Here is a 15,777-nt window from a genome sequence, read left to right on the forward strand (position 1 = left end):
CTGTGTATGTTTCATTCATTTGTTTAAGCATATTTCCCTCAGCATGTATATTATATATATATATATATATATATATATATATATATATGTATGTATATGTATGTACATGTATACAATTTTATGTGTGTAGATGAATACACCTGTGTTTGCTTATTTAGGTTCATGTATTATACGCCCATTTATATGTACACATTCAGGCACACCCCAGGTGTTCTTACTTTGTTTTGGTTACCAAAAAATTAAAATGTATAATTGTAATAATATGAATCAATATTATGAAGTATGATTTGTTTTTTTCTCCAATTTTTTTTCTTTTCTTACTTTTCGTTCCTTTCCTTTCCTTTCCTTTCCTTTATTTTGAACATTTTTAGTAGTTTCCATATATTTAAAAATTGTTTTATATTGTAATTTATACTAAAATAATCTTATTTTAATTTGTAACCCTTTTTTTTTAAACAAATTTTGTGCGCATCGTCGTTTTTTCCGTTCACTTCTTTTATCCTTTTTTGCCTTATTTTATCCTTTTTTGCCTTATTTTATCCTTTTTTGCCTTATTTTATCCTTTTTTACTTTATTTCATTATTTTCATATTTTATGAAACTTTAATAAAATATAACATCAAGCATATATACAAATGCCCGCAGTCTTATACCAAAAATTATAAGACAGTAGTTTTAAAAAATTAAGTATTATATTTAACCAATGAATATTGATAATGATACACAGAAAATAGTGCAAGTGGTATATTATAAAAAAAAAAATTTGTACATATAACTTTGAAAATATATTATTTTTTCATACTGTGCCAATTGTGTAGAAGCTTTTTCTTTTTAAGCAATTTTTTCGAAATTATTAATAATAAGCGCAATTAAATATTAACAAAGCACAAATATGCACTGAAGTGAAAAGTGTGCATTTCAGTTTTGTAAGATGTGTCTTGTCTTTTTCTAAACGGAGAAATGTGTGTACATTTATTCTGTCTCAAAATTTTCATAAAAAGGGAAAAAAATAATAATAATAAAATAAATGGACATATAAACAGACAGATGCATGGACAGATAAACGGACGGATAAACGGACAGATAAACGGACGGATAAACGGACGGATAAACGGACGGATAAACGGACAGATAAACGGACGGATAAACGGACAGATAAACGGACGGATAATCAAACAATGAGCAAACAAAACAAACGGAGTGAAAAATGTGAAAAGCAAAAATTACTCATCTTAATTTTTTCACCATGCGGCATTTCATATTTTTTCTTTCAAACGAAACAAAATGGCAAATACTTTATTTTTGCACAGGTGACTTATCAATATTCAATTCTTCTTTATGATCATGTTATATTGAATATTTTATAAAGATTGATGACCCACGATTTTGTGGGTAAAAAAAAAATATGAAGCCAAGTTATATATCTCTATGCACATAATATTACATATATGTACATTTCAACGCACCGCTTAAAAAAAAATGTTTTAAGGAGTAGCAGTTCAAATAAATGTTGTTACAAATATAAACAACACTTAATTCCAAAAATATAATAAAGTAAAATGAAGTAAAATAAAATAAAGTAAAATGAAGTAAAATAGAATAAAGTAAAATAAAGTAAAATAAAATAAAGTAAAATAAAATAAAGTAAAATAAAATAAAGTAAAATAAAATAAAATAGAATAAAGTAAAATAAAGTAAAATAAAATAAAGTAAAATAAAATAAAGTAAAATAAAATAAAGTAAAATAAAATAAAGTAAAATAAAATAAAGTAAAATAAAATATAATAAAATAAATTAAATTAATGAATTATGCATGATATGTTACACATTTTATACTATATGTTACATATATGTTACATGCTGCAAGGTACACGTTTTATAAATTAAAAGAAAATTAAGCCAATCAAAACTAAGATATCGCTGTGATTAATTGCTGATATATGCGAATAAAATGTGTTAAGAGGGGAAAATGGCTTACCGAATTCAAATATTTTATCAATTACGTTTATGTATTACATGAAAAAAAAGGTAAACAATAACACGAGTAGTCGAAAATACCTTCACGTTAATCACGCTCGCTATTTTTAACTAAATGAAACCATGTGCAGTTGATAAAGGTACCGCCTAATGAGCACTTGTAGACATATGCACACGAACAAGCTTAACTAAACAGTCAGAACCAGTAAATATTATTTTTTGCACATATCTCCGCCAAAAAAAAGAAAAAAAAAAAAAAAAAAAGTGATATGCTTATAAAAAAAAAGTCCTGTATTTATCAAAAAAAGAGTCCTATGATTAAACTTCCACCTTTTTATTGGGAAAATTTTTTGTTACTGAATATAAGGTTATCGCTAATTCTGCCCTCCTTTATCGTATTAAATGATCTTATATCAAATTTGAGATCCCCTGCGTATAACTTCGTATGAAGTTCTGGTATATTTCTAATTCCCATACTTTGGAAACCATGTTTAACAGCTTTTACAAGATGAGGAATTAGGTTTAGAACGGATCCTTTGTCAACTAAGCTAGCCGAAACTCCTTGAGACACTTTTACTTCTTCATGTGGTTCATTGCTGTTATCATTTTTATTTTCTTCTACTAGATATCTACTTTTCGAATTAAAGCTCTTGTTGTACATAGCATCCATACTACCCATACCTCTGTAAATTTTTAAACGCACGTTATTTTCAAAGTAATAATCACTACAACTTTCTTCTGTTGCTGCTAATAAATTTCCTAACATAACAAAATCAGCACCTAAAGACAATGCTTTGACAATATTCCCTGAGTTTTTAATTCCACCATCAGCTATAGTTTTAATATTTCTTGTGTGTGCATAATTACTAACATGATAAACGGCAGTACCTTGTGCTCTACCAACAGCACATACATCTTGTGTAGTACATATTGATCCGCTTCCCATTCCAATACGTAAAACATCTGCACCTGCATCAATTAAATTTTTGGCTTGATCACATGTAACAACATTTCCACCTATGATTGGTAAATCTGCGTAAGTTGCTTTAATATTTTTAATCATATCAATTTGATATATACTATTTCCTTGTGACGAGTCAATACAAATAACATCTATCATATTTTTAATTAATTGATTTGCTCTTTCCAAATCATATTCTCTAGTTGATATTGAAGCACCAACAATTAATTGTTTATTTTTACTTTTAGATGCATGTGGGAAAATTTTATTCTTATGCATATCATTTCTACACACTAGAGCTATAAGTTCAAAATTGTTATTAACAATTGGTAATACACTTTTCTTTTCATCGCAAAGAATATTATTGGCATCTGATAAAGTAATTGGATAGCTACCAGTAACTAGATCTGTTGTCATTACATCTCTAATTTTTTTTGTTTTATCCGTTAAATATAAATAATCAACCCCTGTTATTATTCCTACTAATTTAGAACCCACTTTTCCATCTACTGTTATAGGGTATGATTTATAACCGACTTTATTCTTCGTCTCAAGTACATCAGATACTGTATGTTCAGGAGAAAATGTATATGGGTCAAATATGAACCCATTTTCAAATCTTTTTACCTTTTTCACCTCTTCAATTTGATTTTCAATACTCATATTATTATGAATAATGCCTAGTCCTCCACATAAAGCCATCGAAATGGACATTTTGTGCTCTGTTACTGTATCCATAGGTGATGATATTATGGGTGTTCTCAAAGATATGGTACTAGTTAAATTGTTACATAGATCTATTTCATTTAGCGGAAAATCAATATACCCTGGCATACATATTATATCATCATATGTATATGATGTTATATCACCAAAAATTTTCTCTGCCTTCCATCCGTTAGCCATTTTTCTCTTATATATACGTTCGGTGGAAGGAAGGATGAGGGGAAGAGGGGTGAAATTTTTAGCCTGTCTCTTTGAGTAGGTGCCTGTATAACTCCGCCTCTATGTACAAATATGAACAGATGTGTACAGGCGTACGTTTATGGAGCTATGTGCATATATATAGGTGCTTGTGTATACCTGTATCTGTGCGTGTGCATGCGCTGTGGCTTGGGCTTGGACTCGCTTGCGTGTGTGTATTATGCAGGTATAGGCCCCTACTTCGCTCAGCGTGGTGCGAAATTGGACAAACAAAATTTGTTATTTCGGCTTATACTTCTATGCCTTCTCCAGACGTCCCTATTGAACTAGTAGCTTCTGCTAAACGTAGCTACTATGCTTATTGGATTTTTATTCTTTTCTCACAAATTTTTTTTTTAATTTGTTAAAAATTATGGAAGCTTGACAAGAAAGATGATAAAAAGGATATCTACAATGTAGTGTTTCATATTTTATATTTCTCATTTCATATTCAATATTTTATATTTCTCATTTCATATTCAATATTTTATATTTCACATTTCATATTCTATATTTTATATTTCACATTTCATATTCAATATTTTATATTTCTCATTTCATATTCAATATTTTATATTTCTCATTTCATATTCAATATTTTATATTTCTCATTTCATATTCAATATTTTATATTTCTTTTTTTTTTCTTTTTTGTTTCTTTTTTTCTTTAAAGAATAGTCAAATGGTTTTCTTATCCTTAATATTATGTAATTCGAAAGTGGAGAAAAAAAAAAAAAAAATATATATATATATATATATATATGTAAAGGGTGAGTTTAAAAATATACTAATTTTTAAAGCTATAAATAATTTTAATGAAGCATCGGACGTACTGTAGCAGGAATAACATCTCCCACAGAGATACTTCTATAATTTTTCAGCACTGCATATATGTTGGATGGACTAATGGACGAATAAATGTATGTATGGGCGTACTGTGCATTTACGTTTATGTTTTCTCTTTCTACATTTAAGGTTCGAACTCTATTATAACTAATTAATAAAATTCTTTACCCTTAAAATTATTGCACGTGATAAATATTTCCATAATTTATTATTTTATGTTTTTATCTTGTTCGATGAATTACATGCCTTAAAAATAATGCCACAAGAGGAGAGGGGGAGAAAAAAAAAAAAAAAATATATATATATATATATGTATATATGTATATATATATATGTAAGCGTATATCTAACATATACTTATGTATATGTATATATTCATGTACATTACGTATGTACTTATTGTATGTTTATATAATACCTGTACAATACGTATGTTCCGTATGTACAAGAAAATTCGCTCATTTTAAAAGGTAAAAAATGTGCACAAAAAAAAATAATAGAAAAATATCAGCAAAGAAATGGTGCAATGTTTCTCCTTCACAAGGTACGTAGAAAATGAATTTTGGCCATAAGGGCATAACATGCGTATACACATATAACACGTACGTATATATGTATGTGCATAGGATCACGATTATATGCTGAACTTTTTAAGAATATATATTTCCGCGCTATGTGAAATAGACTTGTTGTGGTGTTACTCTTTGTGTACCATAGTTTTATGTCAATTTTTTTTTTTTTTTTTTTTCGATTTGTACAATTTTTTTGAGTAAATGCTTTTGTTTCCAGCTTTTCAAAATAAAAAAAAGGGATAAATAAAGGAACGGAGGAAACAAGAAAAAAAAAAAAAAAAAAAGTCAATAAAGTCATTTTAGTTATTGAAGTCAATAAAGCCAACAGAGCAAATAAAGCCAATAAGGCAAAAAACATAAACAAGACGAAGAAAAAATTCTATGGATTATCCCCCAGCCCTCCCTATCAACATTAAACATCTTTCCTTTTTTTTTTTTTTTTTGTGTCCATATGTACACAACAAAACACTCTAAAACGTTTGAAGGGGAAAAGATATGAATCAAAGTTCTGATAGTAAGAGAAGAAGGATAGATAGTGATATTAAGAATGAGGGAGGAAAAAGCACTTACGTATTTGATGATTTTAATAAAAATGAACTGGTAGCTTCATCCAAAGGAAAGGAGGGAATGAGAGAAGTACCTAGTAATGCACATAATCTTTCCAGAGAAAAGAATGCAAATGGAATAGAGGAAAACAGCGAATGTGCAGATAAAAAGAGCAAAGATAAGGAAGCGTACTATAGCAACAATGCTATTGATACGAGTGAGCAAAATAAAGAAGCCCTCAATAACAGCATCGGTGCTAAGAGGAATAAACTAAATAAACATAAAAACAAAAATAAAAACGAAAGAAAGTTAAATAATTATATAAAAAATGAATTAATAGTTGAGAAGGACGAAGAAGACGAACAGGTTGATGAAAAGGGCATTTGCTCGTATAGTATTAATAAAGATAAAAGTAGACAATCAAAGCATTATTTAATACAAAATTTACAAGATAAGAGTGCACTATTAAATGATCTCACTATGATTGAAGAAAATAAATTGTATGTTAAAAATGTAAAAGAAAATATAACAAAAAAAGATTTAGAAGAATATTTTGCAAATATTGATGGATATGTAGAAACAAGAATTGTATTTAATAATTCAGGAGTATCTAGAAGATTTGCTTATATAGAATTTGATAGCAAAGAAAGTGCAAATAATTTTATAAATATGTTACAAGATAGCAATGTAAAAAATTATAAAACTTTTACCATAAAAAATGTAAATCTGTATACATCGATATCTAAACCACAGAAAACCTTATATGAAGAAAAAAAGCTATTCATGAAATTTACAAAATGCGATATTCAAAATGAGGAAAACTTAAAAGAAAAAATTTTACACTTTTTTTCGAATCATTCTGTTAGAGTAACTGATATTAGGCTTCTGGGGGAAGGCGTTGACAAGTAAGCACCGAGGCATCGGACCAAGCGATAAAATTCGCGTGCCCAATGAAGAGCTGATCGTCGATGTGTACGTGAGTGTGTACGTGAGTGTGTATGTACATATATACACATAAGTGTATATGTCTACGTACTTATAGGTACATATATTTATATACATATACGTTTGTGTATTTATGTACATATACGTTTGTGTATTTATGTACATATACGTTTGTGTATTTATGTACATATACGTTTGTGTAATTATGTAGATATATGCTTGTGCATTTACACTTATGCACATCTTTATACGTGCTGACAACTAACATCTATGTTATCATTTTTGCAATTGTTGTAGACACGGGTACCTAGAGGTGGAGGATAACGAGAGTGTTATAAAATGTGTAGAGACTATAAAAGAGTGCAGAGTAGAGGATACTCACTTTAGCTTACAGTACTGCATACCAATAATTAAGAAAAAGATAATATATAATATAGAAAAAATAAAAGAACAAAAGGAAAAAAGTAAACAGTTGAAAGAAGAACAGAAAAGAGAAGAAAACAGCTGTACCATTGTAGTAAAGAATTTACATTATAATACTAGAAAAAATAAACTAAAACATTTTTTTGAACAGATAGGTGAAATAGAAAATATATACTTAAGTAAGAAGGTGTCCGAGAAGAACATTAAAAGAAATAAAGGGTATGCGTTTATTACTTTTAAAAATGCTAATGATGCAACATCTTCTTTAATACTAAATGATTCTATTATAGATGGTAGAAATATTCTAATATCTAAATTTTTTGAAGATAATAAAATTAAAAAAAATGAAACTGATCAAGCAATAATGCAAGTGGTTGGTAAGGAGAATGAAAAATTACATGTAGACACAACTGAAGAACACATACAAAAAAAAAAAAATCCATATATATATTATAAAAAGGAAATGGCTACTCAAGAAAAAAAAAAAAAAAAAGAATTAATTTAAGTAAGTCCATTAATACTAATGTACCAGTGGACAAAAGGACGGATGAAACAACGGGTCCCATGACAAACGAAGATTTTAGAAAACTTTTTTTTAAATAATTTTTTTTTTTTTTTTGTAATGTATCATAAGTTTATCCGCTTAAAAGAGTGTACGTGAGTGGGTGTATGAACGCTTATATATACGTAGGTATGTATATATATATATATATACATATATATATATATATATATATATATATATATATATGTATGTATGTATGTATGTAAAGATTTGCATATGTATGGACTTTCGTGAACCTGTATAGCACTATAAGAAGGTAACGTAAATGAATTTTCTTCTTCTTTTTGCACTGTTTGATTTTAGCTTTGCCATTTTACGGTTAGCACATTCGAGCAAGAGCTCTAACTTTCCTTTTGTACTCGTTTAGATTGTTTTTTAATTGTACCTGTAAATGCAAGAAAACATGAGCGTTTATATGTGCGCACGAAGGTACACACATATATGCATAACTGTATGTATGTGCCATTTTTGCACATTAACTGGGTAAGTGCATACGTATATGTATATATTTATATATATTTATATATTTATATACAGATATATAGACATAGATATCTATATGTATAAGCTTAAGTATAAGCTTATGTAAATGCATATGTGTCTGTGTATGATCCGAACGCATATAAACACTAAGAACATATTGCATGTAAAACGAATAAGGAAAATTACATATAAACACTTGCACATTTTAACAAAAATATTCTTGTTTTATTCATAAATAAGGAGAAAAAATAAAATAAAATAATAATATACTTATATATATGTGTACATATATCGAGGATACATATACCGTGCATGAACAAAATAAACAGCCTTGTGAAATAGAAAACGTACCGCGGCATCTACATTAGCAGGGGATTCTAGATTGGGTTCATTTAACATTGAAATTACACTAATTAAAATACCTTCAACTGACCATATTGGTCTCCATCTCTCTTCTGGCTTCTCTTGTTCATTGTATATGTCAACTCCTGTTTTGTTTAAAATACGACAAAAAAAAAAAAAAAAAAAAAAAAAAAAAAATTCGAACATCAGGTAAATCTGTATTAGTATATGCACACATAAGTGCATAAGTATGTGCGTAAATACTTGTATATGTGGTGCTATCCATATCTCTATTTTATAAAAGTTTTTAGTGTATGTCTATAGTTATTTCCATACCAGGGGGATGCAATATACTTATGCATACTCTTCCATCGGGAAAAACTAAATTGGGAAAAGTCGAGTAGTGCTGTACATATGGAGTTACACATGTGTATATATGTATGTGCACTAATGTACGAGTAGGTGTGTATTCGAATCTATGTAGTTCTACATAGATGATACCCCCTTCTAATATGGGTAAATATATGTACAGAAAGTAATGCACAATATTCGCAAAAAATTTTAAACCATTTGGATGCCACATTTCTTGAGTGAATTTCATTTGAGGTGGATGGTTCGGAAAATCCGAAGGAAATGAGAGGGTAGCATTGTATATACCTCCTACAATAACAAAAAGGAAAGGTTCGTTTACTCTCATGCATCCGACCCACTATCACATAAGCATATTTACACATGTATGTATGTATATGTACATATATCTACATATACATATATACATATATATATATATATATATATATGTAGATAGACGTACATATAGATGGATTCACATAGTACATTACAATGGTGCGCAAAAGGCTATTTGTTTATTTTTGTTCCCAGTATTTTCAACAGGGAAAAATGAAATGAATAAACAAATATATGGATGGATGGACGGAAGCATGGATGGATGGACGGAAGCATGGATGGATGGACGGAAGCATGGATGGATGGACGGAAGCATGGATGGATGGACGGAAGCATGGATGGATGGACGGAAGCATGCATGAATGGATGGATGGAAGCATGAATGGATGGATGGAAGCATGGATGGATGGATGAGCATGGATGGATGGACGGAATGGATGGATGGACGGAAGATGGATGATGGAAGCATGGATGGATGGACGGAAGCATGGATGGATGGACGGAAGCATGGATGGATGGATGAATGGATGGACGGAAGCATGAATGGATGGATGGAAGCATGAATGGATGGATGGAAGCATGAATGGATGGATGGAAGCATGAATGGATGGATGGAAGCATGAATGGATGGATGGACGGAAGCACGAATGAATGGATGAACAAATGAATAATAATAACTGCACTGTGAAAAAATAATTTTCATGCCTTCATATTTTAATATATTTATATTTTTTTATATTTTTTTTTCCTTTTGCAACCTTCATATAGAGTATTTTTAGGGCCCTCAAAGCACACGTTCCATTCAAAGAAATTTGTGTCGTCTACTAGTCCGACGGAAAAACCGGCGTTATGATCTCGTGTTAATTCTGTTTTTGCATAATAAGATTGTAGTATAAATGTATTGCGTACGCACATATGCGTAGAGTTGTAGATGTAAATGTACATATATATACACATGTACACAAGTTGCACTGGGTGCATTTGAACATGTGTAGAATATGGGAAAAGATTAGCATACATATAAAAAAAAATATATATATAAAAATACAAACACATAAAAAATACACCTATGTATTATATATATATATTATATATATATTATATATATATATATTCACTTATATCAAATTAATGTTCAAAAGAAAAATAGATTACACGTAAAAAAAAAAAAAAAAAAAAAAAAAATACCTAGAAATTGCTTTTTTAGGAGTTCCCTAGCTATATTTGTCATTTTGTTTTTTTTTTTTTTTTTTTAAATAAAAAAATATCTTTTTACAAAAAAAAAAAAAAAAAAAAAAAAAAAAAAAAAGGAAAAAAAAAAAATACAGTGTGTATCTTTTTTTTACACAAATACAATATTCTTTTTTATGGGAAAAAATCTATAAATATATTGCTCTTCTTTTTTTCCAAAAAATGGATTGGTGAATTGCCAAAATGCCCCTACCGAATTTATGCTTAAAAGAACTATAGATACAAACATATATAAAACATATATTTTAAGAAGAATACATATAATATGTATATACACAAAATACATGAAGCCTGTGTTTATGAATTGCTGCTATTTGTAATTTAAATATGGAACTCCTCAAAAAAAATTTTTAATTTCTTAAGTATTTTAAATAAACTGAGAATGAAAAACTAAAAAGGTGTCCCACTTGGTTTATATCTCACTCTATCTATATGCTTACAAATTTTAAATAATTTATAATTTTTCCACTTTGTTTATGTACGTATGTATATATATACTACCTATGTTTATACGTACGTATATCCTTACATTTATCTATGCTTGTTTTTTTTCTCATGTTATATTATTATATATACCACTTTGTATTTTTTTTTTTTTTTTTTAAGGCAAGGTATTTTTTTTTCTTTTTAAAAAAAATTAATCAAATAGATAAAAAAAAAAAAAAAAAAAAAAAAAAAAGAAAAAGAAAAAGATGTAAAAATACATAATTAAAAAAAAAAATAAATGAATACCATAAAATAAAATATAATAAAATTACAGTTTCCTACCTTTCACGTAATTGTAAGCATTGGGGGAAATAAAAAAAAAGGAAAAAAAAAAGAGAATGTTATAGTTTTTCTGTTCCTTCACACTATATAACACTCTTTCACTGATATATTTTTACGTGTAAAATTAAATTAATTTTATATATGTTGTACATTCTAATAATAATAATGATAATAATGATAATAATGATAATAATAATGATAATAATGATAATAATAATGATAATAATAATGATAATAATGATAATAATGATAATAATGATAATAATGATAATAAAAATATTAATAACAACAAATTAAAGGGAAACAAATTTGAAAAAAAATTATCTTTGGGCGTTAATTATAAAGCTGTTTATGGTTATACAAAATATGTGTACGTATAGCGTAGTGTAGCGATAGGTGCTATTTTGATCGTTCATTTAAATTTATTATTTTTTTTTTTTTTCGTTCTTTTATTTATTGTGCGTTAGTATGAGTACAATTTTCGCTGTTTCATACAGTTATTTCTTTTCTTTACCTTATCTCTTTTAATACTCCGATAAATTTTTATGAATTTAACTTAATTGCTATGATATATTTCTTTGAGTCAAGTTGGCTTGGTTTTTGCTTGTTATAAAAGGCCAAGGCCGCTTAAGATATGCGTATATACTTATGTACATATATCTACACCAAAGTATACATATCTACAGCTAAGTATATATATCTACAGCTATGTATACACATCTACAGCTAAGTATACATATGTACACCTAAGCACACGTACGTACATACTCAATTGTTCGTGTGTGAATATATTTACTCATTTCTGTTACCTTTTTGTGTTCGGGTAAAGGAAGTTTTATTCTATGAATGTATAATTACGATTTTTTATAAAAGCTTAGGCATTGCAAAAAAAAAAAAAAAAAAAATGCTGGCATAATGATTGTCATGATGAACTGTTGATTTAGTTTTTTTTTTTTTTTTTTTGGAGTACCCCCAAGGAGATAAAAAACAAATTAAAAATTAGCAAATTCTGTAATCAGCCATATAACACACTGAGTTATACTCTTCTTCTGAATAAGCATAAGCATCAAAAGTAAAACATATAAATAGACGTGAAACTACGGAAACCACATAACTCGAACATACCGACATAAAAGGATATAAAAAAAAAAAAAAAAAAAAAAATCAAAAGGAACAAATAAAAATATGTACAGGCTGTTTTAGTAGCGTATAAAAATTTTTATAAATGTATCATCCACAGTAATGATTAAAAAATGGTTTCGCGTATTCCTGCAAAAGTGGAAAAAAAGGCAATATTATATTCATTTATTGCAAACATTATATATATGTGTATATATATATATATAATACATATACATATACAATTACATTTACGCACATAGAAGTGCATGCCTTCAGAGTTATTCTCCTACAAAGTTTAACCAAAAAAAAAAGAAAAAAGATAAATTCGTATACTTCCTAGGGTATACATATAATACCATTTTATACAAAATAATTTACAAGGGAAATTTTTCTAACAGCATATTCATTAGGATGTTTCTGAAATGAATCGCAGTTCTTTTTTTTTTTTTTTTTTTTCTTTTAAAAGACTCATTGCTCGAACGGAAGCATCGTTCACAACAAGTAAAGAATTCATAAAAGCTTTACTCTAGTATATTGAATAGGCAATATTTTTTTTTTTTTTTTACATCGTTTTCCACTTCAAAGCACTTGTTAGCCTCAACTTAGTAATACACATAAGTAATTTTTATAACACCAAAAAAATGATGAAAAAAAAAAAAATTAAATAAAATAAAAGGATGGATAGATATATAGATATCTAGATAGATATATAGATAGATAGATAGATAGATATATAGATATCTAGATAGATATATAGATATATAGATAGATAGATATCTAGATAGATACACTTTTACCGTCATAAATACCAAAAATTACAGACAGATGGGAAATAAAAATATGCATCTAAGTTGTTCTACATTATTATAACTCCCTTGAACTACAAAAAAAATGAGAAAATTTGACAAGTAAAAATAAGAAAATTAATAGTAAGCTATTAATCTGTACAGATACAATTTGAGCATTTGGGTGTTTGTCCCTCATGTGTTTATATGTGTTTTTATGTAAAATAGGAACTCATGTTTATGCTAGTGTCTTATTGTTTTATTTTTTTGATATATGCATTGTTTTTTTGTTTTTTTTCGCTTACTAAAATTATGCAAAAAATGTAAGCTACGAATTGTATAAAATCATATTTCCCTAATGATAATTTTATGTTCCTCATTTTTATAAATGGTAAATAAGAAGTTATACAGAATAAACAAAATAAAAAAAAAAAAAAAAAAAAGCAAAGGAATGGAATGCAAAGCAAAATAAAGCAAAATAAAGCAAAATATAGCAAAATAAAGCAAAATAAAGCAAAATAAAGCAAAATAAAGCAAAATATAGCAAAATATAGCAAAATAAAGCAAAATAAAGCAAAATACCATATAACAAGTAAATTATATGTCAAAATAAACTGTAATAAAATAACATAAAACAGAATAAAACAAAATATAATATAAAATAACGAAGTAGTTGAATGTTCACGTTTGAACTATTAAATATTTTATTCATTCTCTTACACACTTTTATAAACATATTTTTTTTTAACTTGTGCCATATTCATTTTTACTTCTTTTATAACCAGTTTATATATGTTTTTGTACTATAAGCTCATATTCATTATTTTTATTTTCATTTTTAATTTATTTATTTATTTATTTATTTATTTTTTTATTATTATATATATTTTTTTTTTTTTTTTTACTTATTTTTTGTATCAATGGCATATTCTTTTTTTAATACGTTTTATTTAATCCACGCTTTCATCTTTGTTCTTTTCTTCTTACTACTCGTGCAGAACACAACTGCTTAAATTTGAAAGTAAAAAAATAGCCAGTAGAGAATATGTTTTAAAAAAAAAAAAAAATTAGAACAGAATGAATCGCGACAAACTGAAATACAATAAAATGAATTACAACAAATTTGAATGCGCCAATACGAATTATGGGAAAATAAATTACAACAAAATGAACTTATTTTGTGAAAACTTTGACATGAATTACGTTTTAGACGAATTAAAAAAAAATTTTGATAAGAGAAAACACCTTATGTGTGATATCAACGATTACATATTATCATCAGAAAAAAAAAAAAAGACTTGAATAAATATGAAGAAAATTTAATTGAGAAGCAGACCAAAATTTTAACACATACAAAAACGAATTACAAAAAACTGAATAACATAAATTATGTAAAATACTATTTACCTTACTGTATTCAGCCCAAAACAAACAACACCAATATGTGTCTACGCAAAAACAGCTATCTAAAAAATAGCAAGAAACAAAGTACTACACTACAGTTACTTATCCTTTTTGATATTATACAAAATGTTATGGAAAATGTGCATGAGAAATTGCCATAATTCGTTTAGGCATATATGTATGTATGTATGCATGCATGTATGGTTGTGCAAAATTAAAATACAGAAATATACCCCCCCCTTTCTAAACATTTTTAGACATTTTGCGAGAACTCAACATTAAAAAGAAATTGACCGAGTACAAAATTGATCGTTTTATAAAAAAATACACAGGTTTGTTTTCTTATCCTTCATTTGTAATTCATTTAGTTTGTATTTTTCACTCATTATTTTATGATGACCATATCCTGTGCTTCTTCCCCATTTTTCACATTTTGCTTGTCCTTGTTTTTTTCTTTTTCTCTAGGAAAATTTAAAACGAAAAGTATTCTTCATAAGCAAATTTCAGAGATATATAAGGAAAAATGTAAAATTGAAATATGTATAAAAAATAAGAAAAATAGCATGCTAAATTTTAATGTAGCAATAGGACATATTGCTTTTTTTGATTATAAGGAGAACATTCTTCTTGAAAATGTTACGTTCGTTGTAAGGCGGAAAAAATATATATATATATATATATATAAAGCTTTACTGCATTTTGTATTTTTTATATATTTAATTTAAATCATTTTTCATATTAAAAATATTGGACGTCCGCTTTTTTCATTAATTTCCACCATCTTTTTTTTTTTTTCTCACCGTTATATAATTGTACTACCTTATTTTACTTCTATTTTCATTTGTTTACCACATGTTTGTTATTTTTCATTTTTCTTAGAATAACTCAAATGAGAAAAAGCTTCCTTGGATTTTTATTCAGTTAAAGCAACAAAAGGGGGGAAAACAACAAATAGGGGGAATGCATTTCCAACTGAAATGCATGCATATATGTGTACACGTGTGTTTTATTATTTTATTGTGCATAATTTAATTATTTTGTTATATTTTATTTAAGTTTTATTTTATTTTATTTTATTATTTTGTAGTATTTTAAGTTTTATTTTATTTTATTACGTTTTATGTTTTCTTTTTTTTAT

At 27.1% G+C, this 15,777-nt stretch overlaps 4 protein-coding genes across 4 annotated transcripts; 2 read left to right on the forward strand and 2 right to left on the reverse strand.

Moving 5' to 3' along the window:
* Window positions 1-2,310: 2,310 nt before the first annotated feature.
* On the reverse strand, window positions 2,311-3,843 carry MKS88_001993 (inosine-5'-monophosphate dehydrogenase; the record flags this gene model as incomplete). The annotated part of the gene is made up of 1 exon (XM_067214967.1): window positions 2,311-3,843. One exon carries the CDS (start codon window positions 3,841-3,843, stop codon window positions 2,311-2,313), a length of 1,533 nt encoding a protein of 510 aa, XP_067074292.1.
* A 1,970-nt stretch (window positions 3,844-5,813) lies between these two features.
* Window positions 5,814-7,737, forward strand: MKS88_001994 (U4/U6 snRNA-associated-splicing factor; the record flags this gene model as incomplete). Its single annotated transcript, XM_067214968.1, has 2 exons — window positions 5,814-6,769; window positions 7,107-7,737. The coding sequence occupies 2 exons, from the start codon at window positions 5,814-5,816 to the stop codon at window positions 7,735-7,737; spliced, it is 1,587 nt and encodes a 528-aa protein (XP_067074293.1).
* Window positions 7,738-8,116: 379 nt separating this feature from the next.
* On the reverse strand, window positions 8,117-9,319 carry MKS88_001995 (ubiquitin-conjugating enzyme E2; the record flags this gene model as incomplete). The annotated part of the gene is made up of 4 exons (XM_067214969.1): window positions 8,117-8,182; window positions 8,632-8,768; window positions 8,959-9,003; window positions 9,190-9,319. The coding sequence occupies 4 exons, from the start codon at window positions 9,317-9,319 to the stop codon at window positions 8,117-8,119; spliced, it is 378 nt and encodes a 125-aa protein (XP_067074294.1).
* Window positions 9,320-14,312: 4,993 nt separating this feature from the next.
* On the forward strand, window positions 14,313-15,564 carry MKS88_001996 (uncharacterized protein; the record flags this gene model as incomplete). Its single annotated transcript, XM_067214970.1, has 4 exons — window positions 14,313-14,487; window positions 14,897-14,971; window positions 15,105-15,279; window positions 15,519-15,564. The coding sequence occupies 4 exons, from the start codon at window positions 14,313-14,315 to the stop codon at window positions 15,562-15,564; spliced, it is 471 nt and encodes a 156-aa protein (XP_067074295.1).
* Between the last annotated feature and the right edge of the window lie 213 nt (window positions 15,565-15,777).

This window comes from Plasmodium brasilianum, chromosome 7 (assembly GCF_023973825.1).
Source record: "Plasmodium brasilianum strain Bolivian I chromosome 7, whole genome shotgun sequence".
Taxonomy (NCBI): Eukaryota; Apicomplexa; class Aconoidasida; order Haemosporida; family Plasmodiidae; genus Plasmodium; species Plasmodium brasilianum.